This window comes from Watersipora subatra, chromosome 1 (assembly GCF_963576615.1).
Source record: "Watersipora subatra chromosome 1, tzWatSuba1.1, whole genome shotgun sequence".
NCBI classification, from domain to species: Eukaryota; Metazoa; Bryozoa; class Gymnolaemata; order Cheilostomatida; family Watersiporidae; genus Watersipora; species Watersipora subatra.
Genome location: NC_088708.1, coordinates 71,109,530 through 71,129,825, shown reverse-complemented (window position 1 = coordinate 71,129,825; position 20,296 = coordinate 71,109,530). Strand labels below are relative to the sequence as shown.

Here is a 20,296-nt window from a genome sequence, read left to right as displayed (position 1 = left end):
CATACAATGAGCTTAACCAATCAGATCGTACTGATCTATCTTTCGACCAATAACTGATATCGTTTAGCGTCAAAAAGTGTACGACTTGAAACGCTGTAATTATAGAGAAAGCATGTTCATTGAAACAACAACTCCGTGATCTTCCAATATACACCTACCAGTATATCGGTACAGTACAATCAATTCATGGGTTTGATTAATATTTTCTCGTTATATGGTGCGCCTCCACGAAGTGTGACTAGGCGAGGTTTACAAGGGTCCTTAATCTGGCACTGTTTGCTAGAGCTAACATAATCGTTTGAGGGTTATTAAAAATACAAAACAGTCATAAGAAACGTTGCATACATATCTTAATATAATTTTGTAAGCAATATTAAGTCTACAAAGCTATTCTACCATGTGCTACATAAGCAAAACCTATTATACATTTGCAGTCACACAAATATAATAAAATTTGATGCTTTGTTTAGCAATGACCTGAGGCCTATGTAAAACACATTTTTGCGCTAGTACCCTACCTGTTCACTAGCTAGGTAATATAATGTTTAGAAGCTAGAACAAATGAACAATCGGAACATCATGCTTGGCTTTTTATTTAATCTAGACTAAGCATATGAAACCGCATATACGCATATATACAAATAAATAGGCACCTTCAATCCTAAAAGACTAGCAAATCATCTTATAGTAAAACCCGTCACACAAAGCAACAACAATTCTTCAAGCACAACTGAAAAAACAAATTTTAGACATGGGTATATTTTAGCAAATTGTATGAACTGATTGACGGCTGTCTCTAGCACCTCATAGGCCTGTCTGGTAGCGGCTCATGTTACTGATTGGTGGCTGTCTCTAGCACCTCATAGGCCGGTCTGATAACGGGTCATGTTAAGTTGCTGAACTACTTTTTCAGCGTCAAGTTGTCGGAAGTAATAATCGTCGTCGTCACGTTTTAGCTGCTCTTGAAAGTCCTTAATATCCCGTTCCATCTTCCTTCGAAGCTCCATTTTCATTTTATTAAGCACCTAAATGATCCATATAACCAAATAGAAATCTATTTTGTGTGAATCTGTAAGCTTAAATAAAGAATATTGCAAATGGGTCATAACAATTATAAGCAACATAGGTTTTGCATTTGTAATAAACTTGAAGGGTAGTCGGGCAGTTATCAATAATTGGTTTTCCAATATACTCGATGAGTATACTCGATATAGTTTTGTATAACTGACTCTATAGTACACTTTATAGAGTCACTAGGTGAATGTCCAGAGTTGCGCAAATAATACGAGTTTTTGCACAAAAAATCAACATGTATTTACCATCTGACTTTTAAATGAAGGCGTTTATTTATTTCTAAGCATGCTATAAGTTTAAATAGGTTTATGCTACATATACATATGGCATTTTGGGGAAATCTAAGCATGTATTTTTCCTCTAGTAAAACTTTTCTTCTAGTAAATTAGTTCAAGCGTGAACATAATTATGTATATTAACAAACCGCCATTAAATATTGGCAAAGGTAATAAGTATGTGCACAATTAATCTATTGTATCGCAAGGTCTTGTTGCTTAGTGGCTAGCTTGCCTGTCTGGAGAACTGGAGGTGCCGAGTTGAAATCCAGCGTGAAGCGAATTTTTCGTACCTATAACCTTATCGCTATAATTGGACACACGAATGACAGATGACAGACATACACGGAAATTTATAAAGATAGTTACGCTAGACAAATTCTCACTATTGCATTCATCTCTTTTGGCAATGTAAAATCCTAAAAGACGAAACAAACTTATTACAAACTGAAATTGCTTGAATGTAATTCAATGCTGTCAAAAGCTGTGCACATCAGATAATACTTAGCATTGACACCAAGTGCTTCAGTCTTGTATTGCGACATCACCGAAGCACTGAGCAGCATTATCTGTAATAAGTATGCAATACCTCTGCTTGTGCAGCATCCCTAATTTCCACATTTTTCCTTTCTTGAGACACACTTTCAGCGAGCATTCCAAACTGATCTTTGTAAAAGTTCTCGAGTGACTCCACGTCAACAGCCTGTTTCTGAGCCCTCTTCTCACGCTGCTCTCTCGCATACACTCGCAACACTTGCATCCGCTCTTTTTGTACTCGGAGACCTTCGGCGAACAGACGCTTGAAGAGCTACAAGGATAAACACCCACATGAGAAGCGATGCTAATCCATAGCGAAGTAGTCATTTAGTCATTGATTTATGCTTGAATTAAACACAACCAACCTGCAAAATCGACAAACTAATACACAACAAATCAACAGCCGAGATCAATTCCATATTTATTTTCTGTGCAGACAAAATAGCGAAATTCTAGTTGCAAGGAAGATGAGTCATACTGCTAGGTACACTAGAAGCAAACCTAGTAGTTTACTACAGCTCACTCTGTGCATTATACTCAAGAAGTAGTAACATAGACAGGTACGTGTATTCAGTATAGCTGGAGTAGCACGAAATACTTTAGTTTTGTGTTTACCTCAGAATCATACGTATTTGCACCTCCTTTTCATACCTGCTCTTCTTTTGTCTTGTTCTTAAGCATGCTCGCTTTCATCCTAGTAGAATACTCATCGTAATACTTCTTTACTCTGGCAGACTGAACTCTAACATCCCTCTCCTTTCGTTTGCTCTCTATTTCCGCGTTCTCTTTCTCTCTCATATCCTTGATGCGGCGAGTGTGCTCCAGCTCTTTCTGCATGATGTTCATAAGCAGAGCTTGTCGTTTTTCTGCATCCTCTATCTATAGAAAAAGACACTCATTCATTAGCGGCGGACGATTAGCGTAAGACAAAAACAGCCAGTAAACAAGAATGTGTCAGCAGATTGGAAGAACATAAGACAGCAGAGCCTGGCCAGGGCTTTTCAAGTTTACAGCTTGGCTATCTTATTAAAAAAAGGTTCTGTAACATATTCTAAGCATCATACAATTTGTTTTGCCAGAATCCTAGTAATGACCTGTAGCATAATTATACTAAAAAGAAAACACTCATTTTGTGAGTCATGCAGCATAGGCGAGGCCAGCACTGCCTCGACTAATTGTTTTCTCCCTAGCATAAAACTGAACAGCATACCGTAGCCTGAGCTTTGCTCTTTTTTCTCTTCTCTGCTTCCATACACTTGCTAACTGTTGCTGACTGCTGCTGATGATTTGTCCACATCTTCTGTATGGTTTCGGGCGCAAGATATAGGTGAGGGAACTCATCCATCAAGTTGGGTAAGAAGTTCTCGTCATCTGGATCCACTGAATAATTAATTCACAAAGGTAACATGATTAAAAAATATAATGTAAAATGTTTAAGGTAATATTAATATGGTAAAAATACCATATTTTAACTTTGTTTTGGCTAAGTTCAACCAGACGTACATAAAAATGAAAATGTTGAACGATGATTGAAAAGGTTAACAACGCTTGTCCTCTAAAAAAGGAAATAATGGGCCGGCACATGTTTTGGACATGTAGTCAGTAGTAGTAGTTTTTGGACATTTTACTGCTTTACATAAATTTATATTTGTTAAAAATAATCAAAATTTTTGTGTTGTATATCGCACTCGCAGAAGTCTTCAGCCAATTATGCACTAACTCACATGCTTGTACTGAATCAGACGGTACAGCTGCCGCAGATGATGACGTCCTCGGAGGTCTTTTCTTTATTATCCTTGATTTCGGCAAGAGAAAACCTGTCAAAATGAATACACCTGGTAGAAGACATTATTATTATGATCATTAAAACACGTGACTATACAAAGCACCAGGTCTAATGTTGTATCTACTGAATACATGTATTTTTTCAAAATTACTCAATGAGTAGTGTACATTTGTTGAAAATACAGAGAACAGCATAATTAATTCAATTCAAATGTTCATAGATTTTTATTAGTTAACTCAGAAAATTACAACAAATGTTGTTGCCTGATCAAAGATTGTATGAGTTATTCTGGAAGGAGTCTGATCTCTGATTTTCATCAATAGAACATAAAGATAAGCGAAATCAGCACAGGAACCTTTTGGGTTTGATGGTCGCTTGCTCTTGGTTGGCTTGTCCCCATATGCATCAGCAAGTTTCTGTACATTTGATGCGAACTGTTTGTCTTGCTTGATCACTTCAGACTTTTCCTCCTCAAGTCTGTCTCTGTGTGCATCAACCATGTCACTAAGGTCTTCCCTGTATTGCTTACTAAGCATCTATGAGAATATGAAAGGAGATAGCAGTGCTACTGGAACACAGACGTAGGGAAATAGAATCAGTTGCAGGATGGCTGAGCAAGACAGACTTACTCGGTCATGTGATGGTTAAATCTCTACATAAAGTGAATGAGATTCTATATATATGCTTTGCATATTAAACTGACATACATATATATTAAAGCAAATATTCTTGTAACACAGTTTGTATGCGGTTCAATCTGTTGAAAACAGCATATAAAAACTATGAGTGCTTGAAGTAATTACATGCAGCATTAAAACAAACAAATTATATATGGCTATATGAAAAGATAACTTTATAAACTCAATTCAGACGAAAAAACTAAATTAGTAAAATACTAATCAGAAAAAAGGTCTTTATAGCTATTTCCCCTTCTAGATATGTGAATACTGGTGTATGCTAGATATGTGAATACGGGTGTATGCTAGATATGTGAATACAGTATGTATGCTAGATAAGTGAATACGGGTGTATGCTAGATATGTGAATACAATATGTATGCTAGATATGTGAATACAGTATGTATGCTAGATATGTGAATACGGGTGTATGCTAGATATGTGAATACGGGTGTATGCTAGATATGTGAATACAGGTGTATGCTAGATATGTGAATACGGGTGTATGCTAGATATGTGAATACGGGTGTATGCTAGATATGTGAATACAGGTGTATGCTAGATATGTGAATACGGGTGTATGCTCGACTATGCATAAGTGTGGAGTTAACGTGCACTAAGTAGTTTAAATTAATCTACCTAAATTTATTATTTCACATTTTATTTTCAATTCTTACAGCCTTTTTATTTTTACTCACAAAAACTGTACAGCTTACGCTATACATAGTCAATTGACTAATGTTTTTAATTTTTGCATTTAATTTTTTTCATTTTAATCTTTTACTTTCCCTTACAAAATTGCAATGTATTAAAAAAGAATTGGACATCCTATATAGAAAATGACATTGTAGGTTAACACAGATACATGTATTTACTGAAATTTTTCATCACGCATAGAGATATTTACGAGTAACGGTGATCAGAAGTTGCAGGAAGACTATTCAAAGTGAAAACTCTTTAACCGAAATACAAACACACCTAAATAAAATTTTCAATGCTTAATTTTAAAGTTCTCTGCAGTATATTATCACTCATAATAAGTGCATGCATTATTGTACACTCGTCGGCTGCCATACACTGCCATGAAAAAAGTTCCTGTAACTTACTTCTAGTTACAGAAACTAGGAATAAAGAATAAATTTGAACTTGAGGTGTTTTGACAAACAATAATTAAAAACTTAGATTTCGCATTCAAATGTTCCAAAACATGCAACCCGCATAGCATTTGAAACACTGACACTAATAGCACTCATACATTTGTTAAGTATGTTTATACAGTTGGTTTGTCTCAAGGTCTATGATAAGTCAAGTATAAATACCATGGTTCAAAGTAAGCTGATCCTAGAAACGAGGCTAGATAAACGTTCAATGTGGTCTTTCAGTAAAGATAGAACAAGAATTATACTTTGATGATACCAACAAAAGCCTGGCATCATAGAATAGCCTCAAACAGTTAAATTTAAACCTTGTAATGATCAGAAACATTGTCTGGGTCTTACTACATTCATGGGTATGCTATGGAAAGAACCAGGAGTTTATACATAATCAATAACTCAATAAATAATAACTCAATTAGATGATCACGTAGAGTAGAATATAAGATATACTAATGAACTTGCTCATATTGTTTCTGCTGCATGTCTGCAACTCACTCGACTATAAATAGCGGACAGACCAATTAGCAAATATAGCAGAAGTGATACGACTTGCGGATTAACTTGACATAAAAAATTTGGCACCATTAAAATTGTCCCTTCGAACGAAATTTTAAAAAATACTAGTTTATTGGTAAATACATGTAGCGTACGAGTAGATCTGCCACCCTTTACAACTTTATAAATATAAATACATGTAGCGTACGAGTAGATCTGCCACCCTTTACAACTTTATAAATATAAATACATGTAGCGTGCGAGTAGATCTGCCACCCTTTACAACTTTATAAATATAAATACATGTAGCGTGCGAGTAGATCTGCCACCCTTTACAACTTTATAAATATAAATACATGTAGCGTGCGAGTAGATCTGCCACCCTTTACAACTTTATAAATATAAATACATGTAGCGTACGAGTAGATCTGCCACCCTTTACAACTTTATAAATATAAATACATGTAGCGTGCGAGTAGATCTGCCACCCTTTACAACTTTATAAATATAAATACATGTAGCGTACGAGTAGATCTGCCACCCTTTACAACTTTATAAATATAAATACATGTAGCGTACGAGTAGATCTGCCACCCTTTACAACTTTATAAATATAAATACATGTAGCGTGCGAGTAGATCTGCCACCCTTTACAACTTTATAAATATAAATACATGTAGCGTGCGAGTAGATCTGCCACCCTTTACAACTTTATAAATATAAATACATGTAGCGTGCGAGTAGATCTGCCACCCTTTACAACTTTATAAATATAAATACATGTAGCGTGCGAGTAGATCTGCCACCCTTTACAACTTTATAAATATAAATACATGTAGCGTGCGAGTCGATCTGCCACCCTTTACAACTTTATAAATATAAATGATGACAATCAAACGGTAAGTTCATGTCCAGGGAGTTGTCAGGACCAACACGATGACCCCCCTATGGAACACATACTTTTTCTTGAAGTTTTTCCTTCCATTTTTCTTCGTCTAAAGTTTTTCTTACAGCTTCTACTACAGACTTAGTTTTCCGCTTTCCACCAGCAGAGCTTCTTGAGAAATGAACCTGTTTGTCTTTTGGTTTCACGCCTGACAACTTTGACTTCCAGTTTGGTCTCTTGTAGCCAATCAGCTCGCTCTAGATTAGAGATTTCATAACAATAACACAAGAAACTTCAGCAGGATATATCAGGCGCCATTACTGTTATACTGGTGCTTGAGGTAAAAACTGATAAATATATCTGTTGCCAACAAAATTGTTATGTTACAATACAAGCTCTTACCCGGTTTTTGGTGGTACTGTTTTGTGTATCAAGAATAAATCTCAATGGTCGACGACTACTACTGGAGTTGTCCACCTGCAGTCTGTCAGTAGCAATAGCCTGAGCTGCTCTCGTTCTATACATACCTGTAGTCTCATCTCTGACGCCCCTACAAGCAGGCCACAGATTCTGCAACAGAAGTTCATAACCGCACAAACCGATATGATTTAACTGGTTAGCCTATCACAGAATGATTTTGCTGAACTGATAAGACATATGTTTGACAGATAGAAACCAGGCTTGTGGTAAAGACACAGGAAAAAGAAACACACAGATAGCGTAGGCTTTGCAAAACATAACGTGACCCAGCCAACTGCATCGATGACTTCACAATGCATCAATGGCCTTCATTTTGACACGAGCAAATGACAGGTGACAGATCTCGTCAACAGGATGCATTAGAGACATACAATATGTTACAGTTAACATAGAGCATATCGAATTATTGTGCACGATACTGCACCAAATACTAGGTCTTTCAAGGCCTCACTCATTTGCCACTTCCACGCAGTGTCATTTTTTCATTTTATCTTATCACAGAAAGCTCATAAAAAGGCGTATCTGCTGCGTGTATCTTTATTCATTTGATGTATCCTACAACGTATTAGCCTATGCTCCAACAAGGTGATATAAGTAATCAAGCTGCGTGTGTAGAAAGACGTGTTGAACAAAGCTTACCGACCACCAGGTTTGGTGCTGTCAGATAAAATAGAGCTGTCTTCCTGACTCGCCTCTCTCAGCACACTCTCCGATCTATGGCCTTTTCTGACTCCATCAACCGATACGCCACGACATGTTTTATACGTGCTAGTTGTGGGTTCACTCCCTGTGACATAAGAGCTGGCATTTGGGTCACGGCCTGTTACATATGTGCTGATGCTGGGGTCATGGGCTGTGACATAGGTGCTAATACTGGGTTCTCGGAGTGCGGTGTGCCTCGAAGAATGGCTATCTGCTGTTGTTGTGAATGGTATCGGCTCGGTAATACGAGTTGCAGGGCTGGCTGTGAGGGTATCAGAAGGCCGGTCACCTAATCCTGTCACATTTGTCTGTTGTCTGGCAGTGAGAAAGCCTGTAGCAGTGTCAGTCCTTCCGTTTGATAACCCGGTATTGGTGCAAGAACCCCGCAACACTCTCGAAGTAGGACCAGCATCCGTGGCTATAAAATTGATACAAGAGAATAAGAACAAAGAACAAAATAGTAAGAAACATAATATATTATGTTTCTCAATGTACTTAAACATTGATATCAATGTATTATAATTATCAATTATAATACGTATATTAAATTAATTGAATTAATTACAATTATAATTAATAAATATTATCAATGTTTCTCAATTATTAATATTAATGTTTAAAATTAATATTAACATAATGCGTTATGTTATGTCCATGCTGCTAGTTTAGCATATATGCTATAATAACAGCATGGACATAACATAACACGTTTTTACAATAAACAAGTGAGTATAAGTGTACAGAAGTGTACAATCTGACAGTGTGATACATAGCATGAAAGTGTAAACGGACAAGTGCATATTTACTAGTAGTATACAGTGCACCCGCAGGATATGATTTGGATCCGTTCCAGGGTTGGCATCGTATGGTGAAACAATCGTATGTAGAGGTATAGAAACCATAGTAATTATATAATGCAAACATCCCCTGGTAAAAATCCTCTAAATTTTATACAAGTGCTGTGCATATTAAAAACTAGTAACAAAATAGTATGTTAACCTTAGTAACTATAATTACCCATAGTAACTTTATTATATTTAGGGGTTCTGAGCTGCAATATAATGTAACATAAGGTACCATTGCAGTAGGCCTACATACAGTAAGGAGTTCTTACCTTCAAGACAGACGCACGTATAACATAAACTTTGAATTCACCTCAAATAAGTTTATAGCTTACTGAACACACACATTTAAAGCTAAGTTTGAATATGTATTTTCAACTATTTTACTGAATATCAACTTTTTATCGCTAATATTTTATCGCTTATCAGTTTCAGTCTTCACTTACGCTATAACTTTTAGCGAACCAGTTTAAAACTTTTTTCAACAAAAGTCAGCAAACAAGTATGACGATGCTGTTTTCATAATGAATTGGATTTTTGTTAGCAAGTTCAGGAAAGTTGTTTGACCTTCTGCTTGAAGATATCGCAACTCCGACTTTGTTCTTGGTTTAAAAGAGAAAATTTAACTGTTTTACACACGAAAATTGCTGAACTGAGAAAAATTGGTCATCGTGTCTTTTTCAGGCGTTGTGAAAATATGTTTGGCAAACAGCATTTGCTATGGTGACGTATGTAATAAGCACACCGACTGCCAAATTTGAACTCGGGCGAAAATTTTGTTGAAGTCGTATGGTGAAATAGGATTCGTATGGTGAGGTGAAAAAATCATCATTTCCACTTCGTAAGGTAAAAAAACCATGTATCAGGGTAATTGCATACCAAGGGTGCGCTGTACCAAATTGTACAAAATTGTAATGTTAGAGTGTTGAATACCAGGAGCACGGAATTTCACAGAAAGTACCAAAAATAGCTATATTACCAGTCAGGTATAGGCTGCTCACTGATGGGTCAGCGCTATCACCACCAATGTTAGCATGGCTAGAGGGTTTGCTATCAGCAGACGTGGGTAGGTAGTACTCGGTAGTAGACAACTCTCCAACATCTCCGTCAACAACGCTGTCTGACTTGAGTGATTCTAATTTGTCCGTAGCTGCATTCCTCAGTGCTTTCACTCTCTCGTACAGAGAAGCTGATTTCTCAATGGCTGTTTGGAATTCACTCGAGTGAACAGGGGCAGAGAATTCAGTTGCCTAAAACACATTTTGCTGTTACCTAGTTAAGTAGAGATGAGATTAGAGGCTCAGCTTTAATGATAAATTATCAAATGTAATTGAGGGGCTACTACTCACCCTCCCGATTGCAAACAGAATACTGATCTACTTCCTGTCTGCTATCGGCTAATAACAAAAAAGGTTGAATTTACTTCTTGTCTGCTATTGGCTAATAACAAAAGAGGTTGAATCTACTTCCTGTCTGCTATTGGCTAATAACAAAAAAGGTTGAATTTACTTACTGTTTGGTATTGATTGGCAGCAGAATCAGGGTTCTCGTGCGCAACTTTTCCATCAAAGTAATCAACTAGCCTATCGCTCATGTTCTGCCTCTCATCTCGTCTGCAAAAGTAATGAAGTAGTAAATAAACCACTATAATTGATGAAGCAGATTTCAGAACAATATATTAATACATTGTTTAGTTACCAACTGTGTCGAAGATGTGATTGCGTCAAAAAAGTCAATCAAATGATATCAAGACCAATAAAAGGCTAAAACAAGCTAAAAAGGGTAAGTTATAAACTTATTTAGGATGAGGTACCATAAATTCCGGCGTACGAGTCGACCCGGTGTAAGTCGAGGTGTAAAGTTTGATTTAAAAATCCTGGTTTTGACATGTACCTGCCGTATAAGTCAAACGCCTTCGCTGGCTCAAATCGTTTGATCGCTAATAGTTCAGACGGCATCAGAGACAGAGCAATACGTAGCTGAGAAAATGGCATTCAAAATCATCATCAGCAAAAACGCCCATGCTTTTGTGCCGTCGGCAAGACATGCGACAAACAAGAAAAGAACGAGAAACAACAGCAAAGCACAAAAAACAATATTTCACCATAATATTGGCCCACCTGGCCAACAGAACAAAACTGGCACCTTACAAAATATGCATGTTTTTAACAGAATAGTCATGCCGCAAGACAGATATCTGTAAGGAGTCACGATTTATGTACAATCATACCTTTACATACGAGTGCCCCAACATACGGGAAAATCGAGATACGAGTTCAATTTCAAGCAAGTTTCTCCCTTGAGATACGAGTAATCTATGAAATACAAGCATACGAACCGGTGCCCGATAGACACTATCTGGTCAAGTATGCCAGAGGTCGCTTTCGAGAACAGCATTGTTTGATCTTTTCTTTTAATCAATTTGAAAAAAGTTTTTAAAAGGTTGGCTTAAAGTTATAGTAACGTGAGACAAAATGTGTGAAACCAGAAACAAATAATAGAAATTAAAACAACAAAATTTAAGTGTAGTAAAAAATCAAATCTTAGCTTTAAGTATGTGTTTAGTAAGTAAAATTCTTGTAAGTTAATTTCAAAGCATCTGTTGCATAGCGTCACAAAAGATTAGTGTACTGAACGTTTCGCTAACAAGTCTCTAACAGACAACCTTTAGCCACTACATCTGTTTCGAAGATAAAAACTTACAGCAGTGTACATAGTAATGTTACACTTTATTGCAGGTTTTAACAACTAAACTGTTATTTGTTACTTTGCGAGGTACTAATAGGTACTAATAGGTACTAATGATGGTTACAATAATTAAACACACATTTTCCACCGTAATATCCCGTTTGTTCATAATATGGTACCAGATTAATTTGTATTTAGTTATTTTATTATATATTTTAAATAGTGCCTTGAGATGCGAGTAAATTGACATACGAGCTCAGTCCCAGAACGCATTAAGCTCGTATGTCAGTATGACTGTACAAGAAAAAAGGATGGATGGTAGTGAATGTGTCAAATGGAGTACCAAAGTGTGGGCTTGTAGGTAGATACTACACAAAAGGCATTGGATTCGGAAAAACAACCACATTATACCAGACAAAGAATCTTAGCAATGACAATTTGAATGGTAATAGGACTTTGTGTTTGATACATCTCATGTTGAGTAGGAGTACTAGTATTTTATTATTTTATATATAATTCCCTATTTGTCATACTATGTAATGTTGATTGGCGATGGTTTTTTAAAGTTGATTTTTACTAGAATTTGTGTAAAAAAAAGTGACTGCCGTATATGTTGAGGATAGATTCTTAAGCTTTAAATTTGGTGTCAAATTTTCGATTTATAGAATTTACAGTATGTAATTGGAGAACAATACATAGTAAAGCGCATAAGCGTTCTTTCACTATTTTTTATAACTAATTTCAAGAGATGAAAATGCAAAATAGCAGATGATAAGAGAACACCAATAAGCAGTCTGCCATACCAAATCAAGTGTGCAAAAAGGATTGTATAGCAGCCAATGATTCAAGGATGAAACACCAAAGGTTCTCTAGGAGAATAAAGAAACTCTAGGAAACTCTATACAATGGAATTTGCTGCTTTTGACTTTTCGTCCTAACAGCTGAAAGCACTGTTTACTTATCAGTAAAACACCAGGAAAAAGCCTTAAATAGCAATATTTGACTAAACAAACTTGTGAGAGGAAGCTTGCAAAAGAGGAGGGGATTGGCCTGACAGCCCTCTTGACTCATCTATATGTGAAGGAACATCAGCCAGAGTGTCATCGTTGTTTAAGGTTCTATCGCTGACGAATGAAACGTGGCGCTTTGCCTGTCTAACTTGCTTGGATCCCCGTGGCCTTTGGGTGTTCTTCATTTGATCCACTTCGTTACTGAGTCATAACAATAATAAATACAAATAAAAACTGATTTTAAGTCATCAGTGCTAGTGCATGGCTATCGTGAAGGGCTACTGTGTGACAATGTGTTAAGGGAATGACAACTCATAACATTTTCGATGTCTAATAAGAGGTTAACAAAAATTCAAATTTGTGCCCCTAATCACACAAACGACTGCAGCTATATTTATGTAAGCCCATTAAAACCAATAATGTAAAGTCATGCAGTCGTTAATGAAATCTTTGTTGAATGACATTCAAAAATTTCAAATCATTCATCTTCATTTAAACTTGACGATGGACTTAACTGCCATCAGCTGGCAAATCATTTTATAAAGGTTTCACTTCACTCGGTTGCTCTTAAACTTTAGGTGGTACCAATAGTCATGAAGTAGCCCCAGGACCTTAGCAAGTGTCGTAAAATTTGAGACATGTTTCTTTCTTATTCAAAATAGGATCCTCAGGCTAGATTATCTTTCTAATAGTCTAAATATATACATCTGAGTGTACGTCAGTCTTTTCAGTTATAATAATGAAGTTTTAATAACAAGGAATAAGCTTCACAGAGGATATCATCTCGAAACCGGCAGTTCTGGAGGTATCAAACTTACCCAATACACTACGTCATCACTAGGCATAGAGATCAATAATAGTGAAAGTATTCTTTACATCAGTTAAAATACACATAATAATGTTGCATCGCGTGTAACCATTACCAACTGGCCTCACGGTACACGACCTCACTAGAAGAATGCTCGTCATTGCACAGGTAATAAAAACAGCTTATAAACAGTTACAGGTAGTGTAGTGTGAAGGTAATGTTGCAAGTAAAATAATGTAAGTTATGTAATGTTTATAGGCCTAAGTAGTTTTTATTACCTGTGCAACGCAGGGCATTCATCTAGTCTTCAATAAAAATGACAAATGACCGCTGTATTTCTGTGTCAATCATTGGATTTTGACTAATGGTTTCTTGTTAAGTCCAGAAGCAAGTGAAATGTAAGATAATTTTATGGAGCAAATTTCTGAGAAAAACTTTTTTAAGTCAATTATATAAGCAAATACAGTGGCCAGGCAAATTAGTAATTATCGGGAGCGATTTGATTATTGTTAGGTTCAGTTAACATCAAATCTGATCATAATGGCTGTCACCAGAATTCAGCTACGCTTAAAAACTGGATAAATGGTTTCTCGTGACTTTTAATTGCAATTTATAAATTAAGAAGATTATGAAAGGCAAAAAGAATTTTTACATTTCAGCCATTGTTAAGAATTACTCGTGAAGTTGAAATACATTTTTTAATCAGTTCTAGAGTGTGCTATTCGACTTCCATGAAGGTAAATTAGAACCTGATATAATTTATGAATTGATTAGAAAACCACAAAATAAACTTTAAAATAGGTTGAAGAAGTAAGCTGCTTGATAATCAGTAAGACAACATGAGATCTCTGAAAGTCACAAGTACTGAAATTATGCTGGCACTGTTTTAGAGCTTGCGACTGACTATTTGGCAGTGAAAGGTTTATGGACATTAAAGTTAGCAGCAAATAAAATCTATACAGTTTTATGACAAAAATAATTACAAATTACTTGAAAGCATAATGAGTAGATACTTATGTAGAAGTGTCTTTGCATCTTGATTGATTACTTAGACTCTTGCTGGTCGCATAGAAGGACTGCCTGTTTGACTACTAAGTGGACCAATCGTTCAGATGGCAATGTTACACAAGTCCACTCTCCCACCTTTACAACAACTAAATAAATACTACTAAATATGTTTTTAAGTAAATGGTTGATGTATCAACAAATGGCACAACTGACCTCTTCTTATCTATGTCCTTCTCAGCAGAGTTACTCAGTTTAGTAGTTGAGCGAGTCTTGGGGCGGGTAACAGGCGTATTAGCAAGAGCAATGAGCTCATCTGTACTCTCCCCTGTCTTTAAAATCTCATCTGCCAGTTTATGAGCGATACTTCGCTCTGGTGGCATAAATGGTTTGATGAAAGTGGCATCATTCCCTGTCACACAAGTAATTTCAAGTCAAAAATATATTAACAGATAGATCTATTTTTTGTCTATCAAAAAAACTCTCAAACTCTCTTAGAAAATGATCGCATTAATTTCAATGAGTTTTCAATACTGAGAGTATTTACTGTAGTTACCAGTAGAATAATAGGACGAGATGAGATGCGTGGAAAAACATTACCTAATTAGAAAACTAAAACATATCGACAAAAAAGAGCACATGAAACCTTGTTGAGATGAACGGTTGATGACCTTCGAGTGTGCAAGTTGGTCATGCATATCACACTACTGCCTTGTATACCACCTACGTACCTAATCCATTTAGACCCACCAAGGTACCGTATTTGTTTGAGTATAGTTCGCAACCTTAATTTTTGAATCAAAATTGGTATATAGTGTTTCATTTTTCCTCAGGTCGGACCTACATGTAGGATAAACAGCAACCTAACGCTGTGAAAGATCTGACTATGACAAAGTTCATTGACCATATATGGTAGATCGGTAAAGCATCATTTATCAGCAAGGTGGTAAAAGCACACTCACAAAACCTGTTATGTATTTGCGAGAATGAAAGTTAGTTGGTTCACAACAAATGCTTGTACTCGCCATTTTTTATTTAAAATAGAAACTGACTGGTATGAGGATGTACCTCTTAAGCAATGGCATGAGCATAGGGAAACGGTAACACACAAACATTCATCTCTAAAAACATTTCCATACGCAACAAAAACAGCGGAATAGGAATTTCCCTTGTGTGTATTCAAAGCAGCAAAGGGGATTGTATGTAGAGTTGTATGTTTTTGTACTTCAAATGTTTATTGAAGATCAGCACAAAGCTTTGTATTTTATACTCGAACAAATATAGTCTATTGCTTTGGTGTGCTACAAATATAGTCTATTGCTTTGGTGTGCTACGAATATAGTCTATTGCTTTGGTGTGCTACGAATATAGTCTATTGCTTTGGTGTGGTACGAATATAGTCTATTGCTTTGGTGTGGTACGAATATAGCCTATTGCTTTGGTGTGCTACGAATATAGTCTATTGCTTTGGTGTGCCACGAATATAGTCTATTGCTTTGGTGTGCTACGAATATAGTCTATTGCTTTGGTGTGCTACGAATATAGTCTATTGCTTTGGTGTGCTACGAATAAAAAAAGGAAAAATGACGAAGTCTTCATGCATCTGCAGCAGGAGAACCAGAATAGACCAATCTAAAAGTATTGACTATTGGCAATTATATAGATGAATCTATAGATTGGCAAACAGATTGCTGCACTTAACATGCTGGAGTATGAACTGTAGGCTTGTCAACAACACTGCTATACTACATGCATTCAACAATAATGCTATACTTCACGCATTCAACAATAATGCTATACTTCACACATTCAACAATAATGCTATACTACACGCATTCAACAATAATGCTATACTACACGCATTCAACAATAATGCTATACTTCACACATTCAACAATAATGCTATACTACATGCATTCAACAATAATGCTATACTTCACACATTCAACAATAATGCTATACTACACGCATTCAACAATAATGCTATACTACACGCATTCAACAATAATGCTATACTACACGCATTCAACAATAATGCTATACTTCACGCATTCAACAATAATGCTATACTTCACACATTCAACAATAATGCTATACTACATGCATTCAACAATAATGCTATACTACACGCATTCAACAATAATGCTATACTACAAGCATTCAACAATAATGCTATGTCGTAGGCCCTTATGTTACATAAAGTTGTAATAATAGTGTTATGTTGGTCACAAAGAGAGAACCATATCAAAGTTGGCATGTTTCTAACTCTGAAACATGCAGTGTGCGGCTACAATAAAATTTTGGAAGGTCTAATTAACTTCAGGTAACAAAGGCTCAATATTTTAAAGATAAAATACCTGCTGCCTTTGAAGGTGCTGTTGGACTACATCTGTCAGGTACTTTGGAACCAACAGGTTTTGCAGGTGCATCAGAATCAGACTCTGCAACACACTAATGCTGTCAGCCATGTACAGTAAACGCTCCTATAATGTAAACGGCCTATAACGAAAATTCCACATAAGGTAAAGAATTTATGTAAAGTTTTTTGCTTCATCCTACATAAGAAATTCCATACTGTGTAAAGCGTCAAGTCAGTGCAAGTTCTCAAATTTGATTTGAAGAGAGTTACTTAGTTAACATTAAATATATCGGATATTTTCTTGCCTCACTTGCAAGAGAAAATGATGCAGAAGGTTAGCTCTATCTATATTTATATTTCTCAAAGTATGTCTGTATGTTGTATATCTGTAGGTCATTTCGGCTATAGCTATTATTAGAATAGCTGTAGCTGGACAACAATGTTGTCAATGGCAATGGGGGAATGAGGCAATGGCTAATAGCTTGAAAGTTACAGTTGTTTGACAAAGTTTTAAAACCTTAACGGTTGTCTTTATTTTTCTCTTAATTTATTTCAACTACTCAAAACACTTCTCTCATGATATGTAGTTTGAAAGTTAGAATGGGAAATGTTGTTATATGTTAAATACAAATCAATTTTCTGTCCAAAGACTTTTTTATTACCCGGGCAACGCCGGGTAGCACAGCTAGTTATACATATGTACTAGTAGCCTGGCAGTCTAGTGTGCTGTGAGAGATCGTCAGGCTTGCCAATAAATACGTATAAGAATAAGTAGCTGCACAAGTATACAGAAATACTTAAAGGCGGTCGATTGATCCAGCGATGTGTTGGAGCGATGGTGTATCAACCCAAAAGTCACCAATGATGTAGTGTTGAAAGCTATCTTTTATACTAACCTCTAACCTAGCAATGGATAGACAAACTGACAGACACCATGTTTAAAGTGATGATACATTTATTTTACTTAATTTTAGACATTTAATTTTTTTTCACCAATAGATGTTGCTGTCTAGAGAAAAAATCAATTTAAACTAACATTAAGGTGTGCACTCCCCTAAATCTATCGTAAAAATTCTGAATCATGAGCCCTAAACTGAGAATATGTAACAAGAAAAAAGAGAACTGCTGTTGATACAGACCAATAAAACAGTTCCTGTACAGGTTCCTGTACAGCCATTGATTTTAGAAAGTTAAGACTAGTTCTTTGCCTTTTTAAAGGGCCAAAGGGGTGAGTTTGAGAAGATCTTCGAACGAATTAGGCAATTTACAAGTATTTTACTGTTCGTATAATGTAAAATCCCTATAACAGAAACATTCTCGGAACAGATTATTAACGTTGTAGGAGCGCCTACTGTAATGCATAATAGATGAGAGCAAATGAAAATGGGACAACAGGATGCATAAAAAACAGCATGTTGTTATTTATAGGAACCAGTGCGAGCTACCTGTACAAGACGGGTTGATGGACTGCATAGAGCTGCTCGCAATAGGCTGAGATATAGGAGTAGGTGTGGCCTTCTTTGACCTGCGCCTTTCACCTACAATATGCCAGTCCGCCAATACCATGAGATGAAGGATGTGTCACAAGCCAACACTGCAATACTAAACAGCTATACAGTGCTAAGAGTTGTCTGTACATTCAGATAACAACAATTAGAGAGCATAGCAAACAATACAGAAATACTATGTGTTAACGAATGTATAGAAACTGGCATTCTACTCCAACAATAGCACACAATTCCAAACAAAAAAGAGAGTGATTCAATTGTTTATAACCAACTGTGAAGCGGGTCTTGGTGTCATGCCTTCCCTTTTCTTAAAGATAGTTACCTGTTCGCCGAGACTTCTTATGGTTGGGGCTTGCTGTGGGACTTGAAAGAACATGAGATGATGCAAAACCTTCTACAGTTTCCCCATTCTTTGTAAAATTTGTCTTGTCCTTCAACTTTGACTGCACAGCTGCACTAAGTATTGATTGGTCAGCAGCATCTAATCCGGTACTTGCTTCTGTAGACAAGTATTAAAATGAGCAGTCAATCGTTAGATAAACTTAAGTTAGAGTCGACAGACCTGTTGCTATATTATTACGTAGCTGATACTAAAATAATTTCGCTTATACTGTTGTTCTATTTAAAAGAAATATTTACCTCTACTACTTTCGCTAGTTGTCTCCTCTTTTTCTATTCCATCAAGTATATATTCTAGCAAGCCTGAGAATATATCCAGAAGGTTCATGACAGACATTCGTCTCCCCTGGACCACATCTTGTCCTACGATGTGGGCAAGTGAAGTATGTAGAACGTCCATGGCAAGGCTATCAATTACACATTGCATGTTATGCACCTCATCTTCTTCACAGGTTGTGGGTAAAACCAAGTCTACAAAACAAGATCATGCGCTGTCCAATATATTCATTATATAATGAGTTATATATATATAACTAATAATCAGAATTGATTCATACTTCGTTTGAATTGTTTTGTATGTTGAAATACAGCAGTCAGTAGACTAAAAATCCGTGAAGACTACAAAGTCACAAACGTATGAGTATAAAATATGTACAAAGGTTTGAAGTATATGAAATTTTTTGTATTGCATATGATTTATTATGTAATTTAAACCCACATTCGACCTAATCACCAGAATTAATAAAAGAGCTATAGATTGCAAAACCATTCATTTATAGTCGCAATAGATTTGAAAACTACACAATTACTATTTCAATTACACAGAACAACGTTAAACACAAATTAATATAAATGTTGGTGAAAATCTCGGTTCTATAGTCAAGAATTAAACAGGCACAAAATAAAGTAAACACTCTTAAATTTGATGTCTATAGCTTAGTGTCAAATTATGAAAAACGCAAAAATATTACCCGGAATAGGTTCTCCACACAGGCCTTCATACATAGTTACAAACATATCAGCATTGAGATCTGCAATTGTCTTAACCCTTCTGGGCACAGTGAGCTGTGCTAAAATAGCATTAGCAGTAAAGACGATTTCTACAAATAAATTAAGCAAGGTTTTGGACATCTCAATATGGTGAAAATGCAGCATATCAATCAAACAGAACAAGATTCAGAGTTGAGCAATACCCTCGACTAACAATCATGTTCAAAACATTTTACTCTATTGAAACGAAGGCATTTTGTGAACAGATATGCGTTGTTATTTTCATACTTACTTTCGTCGTCCATTTTATTATTTTAATTATTCACTTGTGAATTAAGTAAGCCAAAATGGCATATTATAACGGGCAGACGAACAACGAGCAGAGACGGATTGTTGTTTAAATATGGCAGAAGCAACTACAAGTTTATACTTGTTGCTCATTTGTCATCGACGTTGCAATAAGAGGCCAGCGGACCATTCGTAAGCCGGCTTTTAAAATAATGTTTGTCAATAAAAGCACATGGTGCAGATGCGTTTATGCTCAAATATGATCGTAAGGGTACGCAACTTCGCGATTGAATATTGAAGTTTGCAAATTATACAATCGGCAAATTGATG

At 36.0% G+C, this 20,296-nt stretch overlaps 1 protein-coding gene across 2 annotated transcripts; it reads right to left on the bottom strand.

The window, feature by feature from the left end:
* Positions 1–577: 577 nt before the first annotated feature.
* LOC137400555 (apical junction molecule-like) lies at positions 578–20,088 on the bottom strand. Of its 2 annotated transcripts, XM_068086886.1 has the most exons (20): positions 19,971–20,088; positions 19,660–19,788; positions 18,929–19,159; positions 18,612–18,788; positions 18,227–18,319; positions 16,780–16,863; positions 14,639–14,834; positions 12,613–12,810; positions 10,425–10,524; positions 9,891–10,161; positions 8,007–8,487; positions 7,290–7,437; positions 6,962–7,144; positions 4,028–4,208; positions 3,611–3,703; positions 3,097–3,266; positions 2,538–2,765; positions 1,939–2,157; positions 860–1,025; positions 578–803 (listed from the first exon to the last, which is right to left on the bottom strand). In XM_068086886.1, exons 1-19 carry the CDS (start codon positions 19,981–19,983, stop codon positions 861–863), a joined length of 3,360 nt encoding a protein of 1,119 aa, XP_067942987.1. In that variant the 5' UTR covers positions 19,984–20,088; the 3' UTR covers positions 578–803; position 860. The 2 variants fall into 2 exon arrangements, with proteins under 2 accessions (XP_067942987.1, XP_067942983.1); XM_068086882.1 differs by having other exon boundaries at positions 578–1,025.
* Between the last annotated feature and the right edge of the window lie 208 nt (positions 20,089–20,296).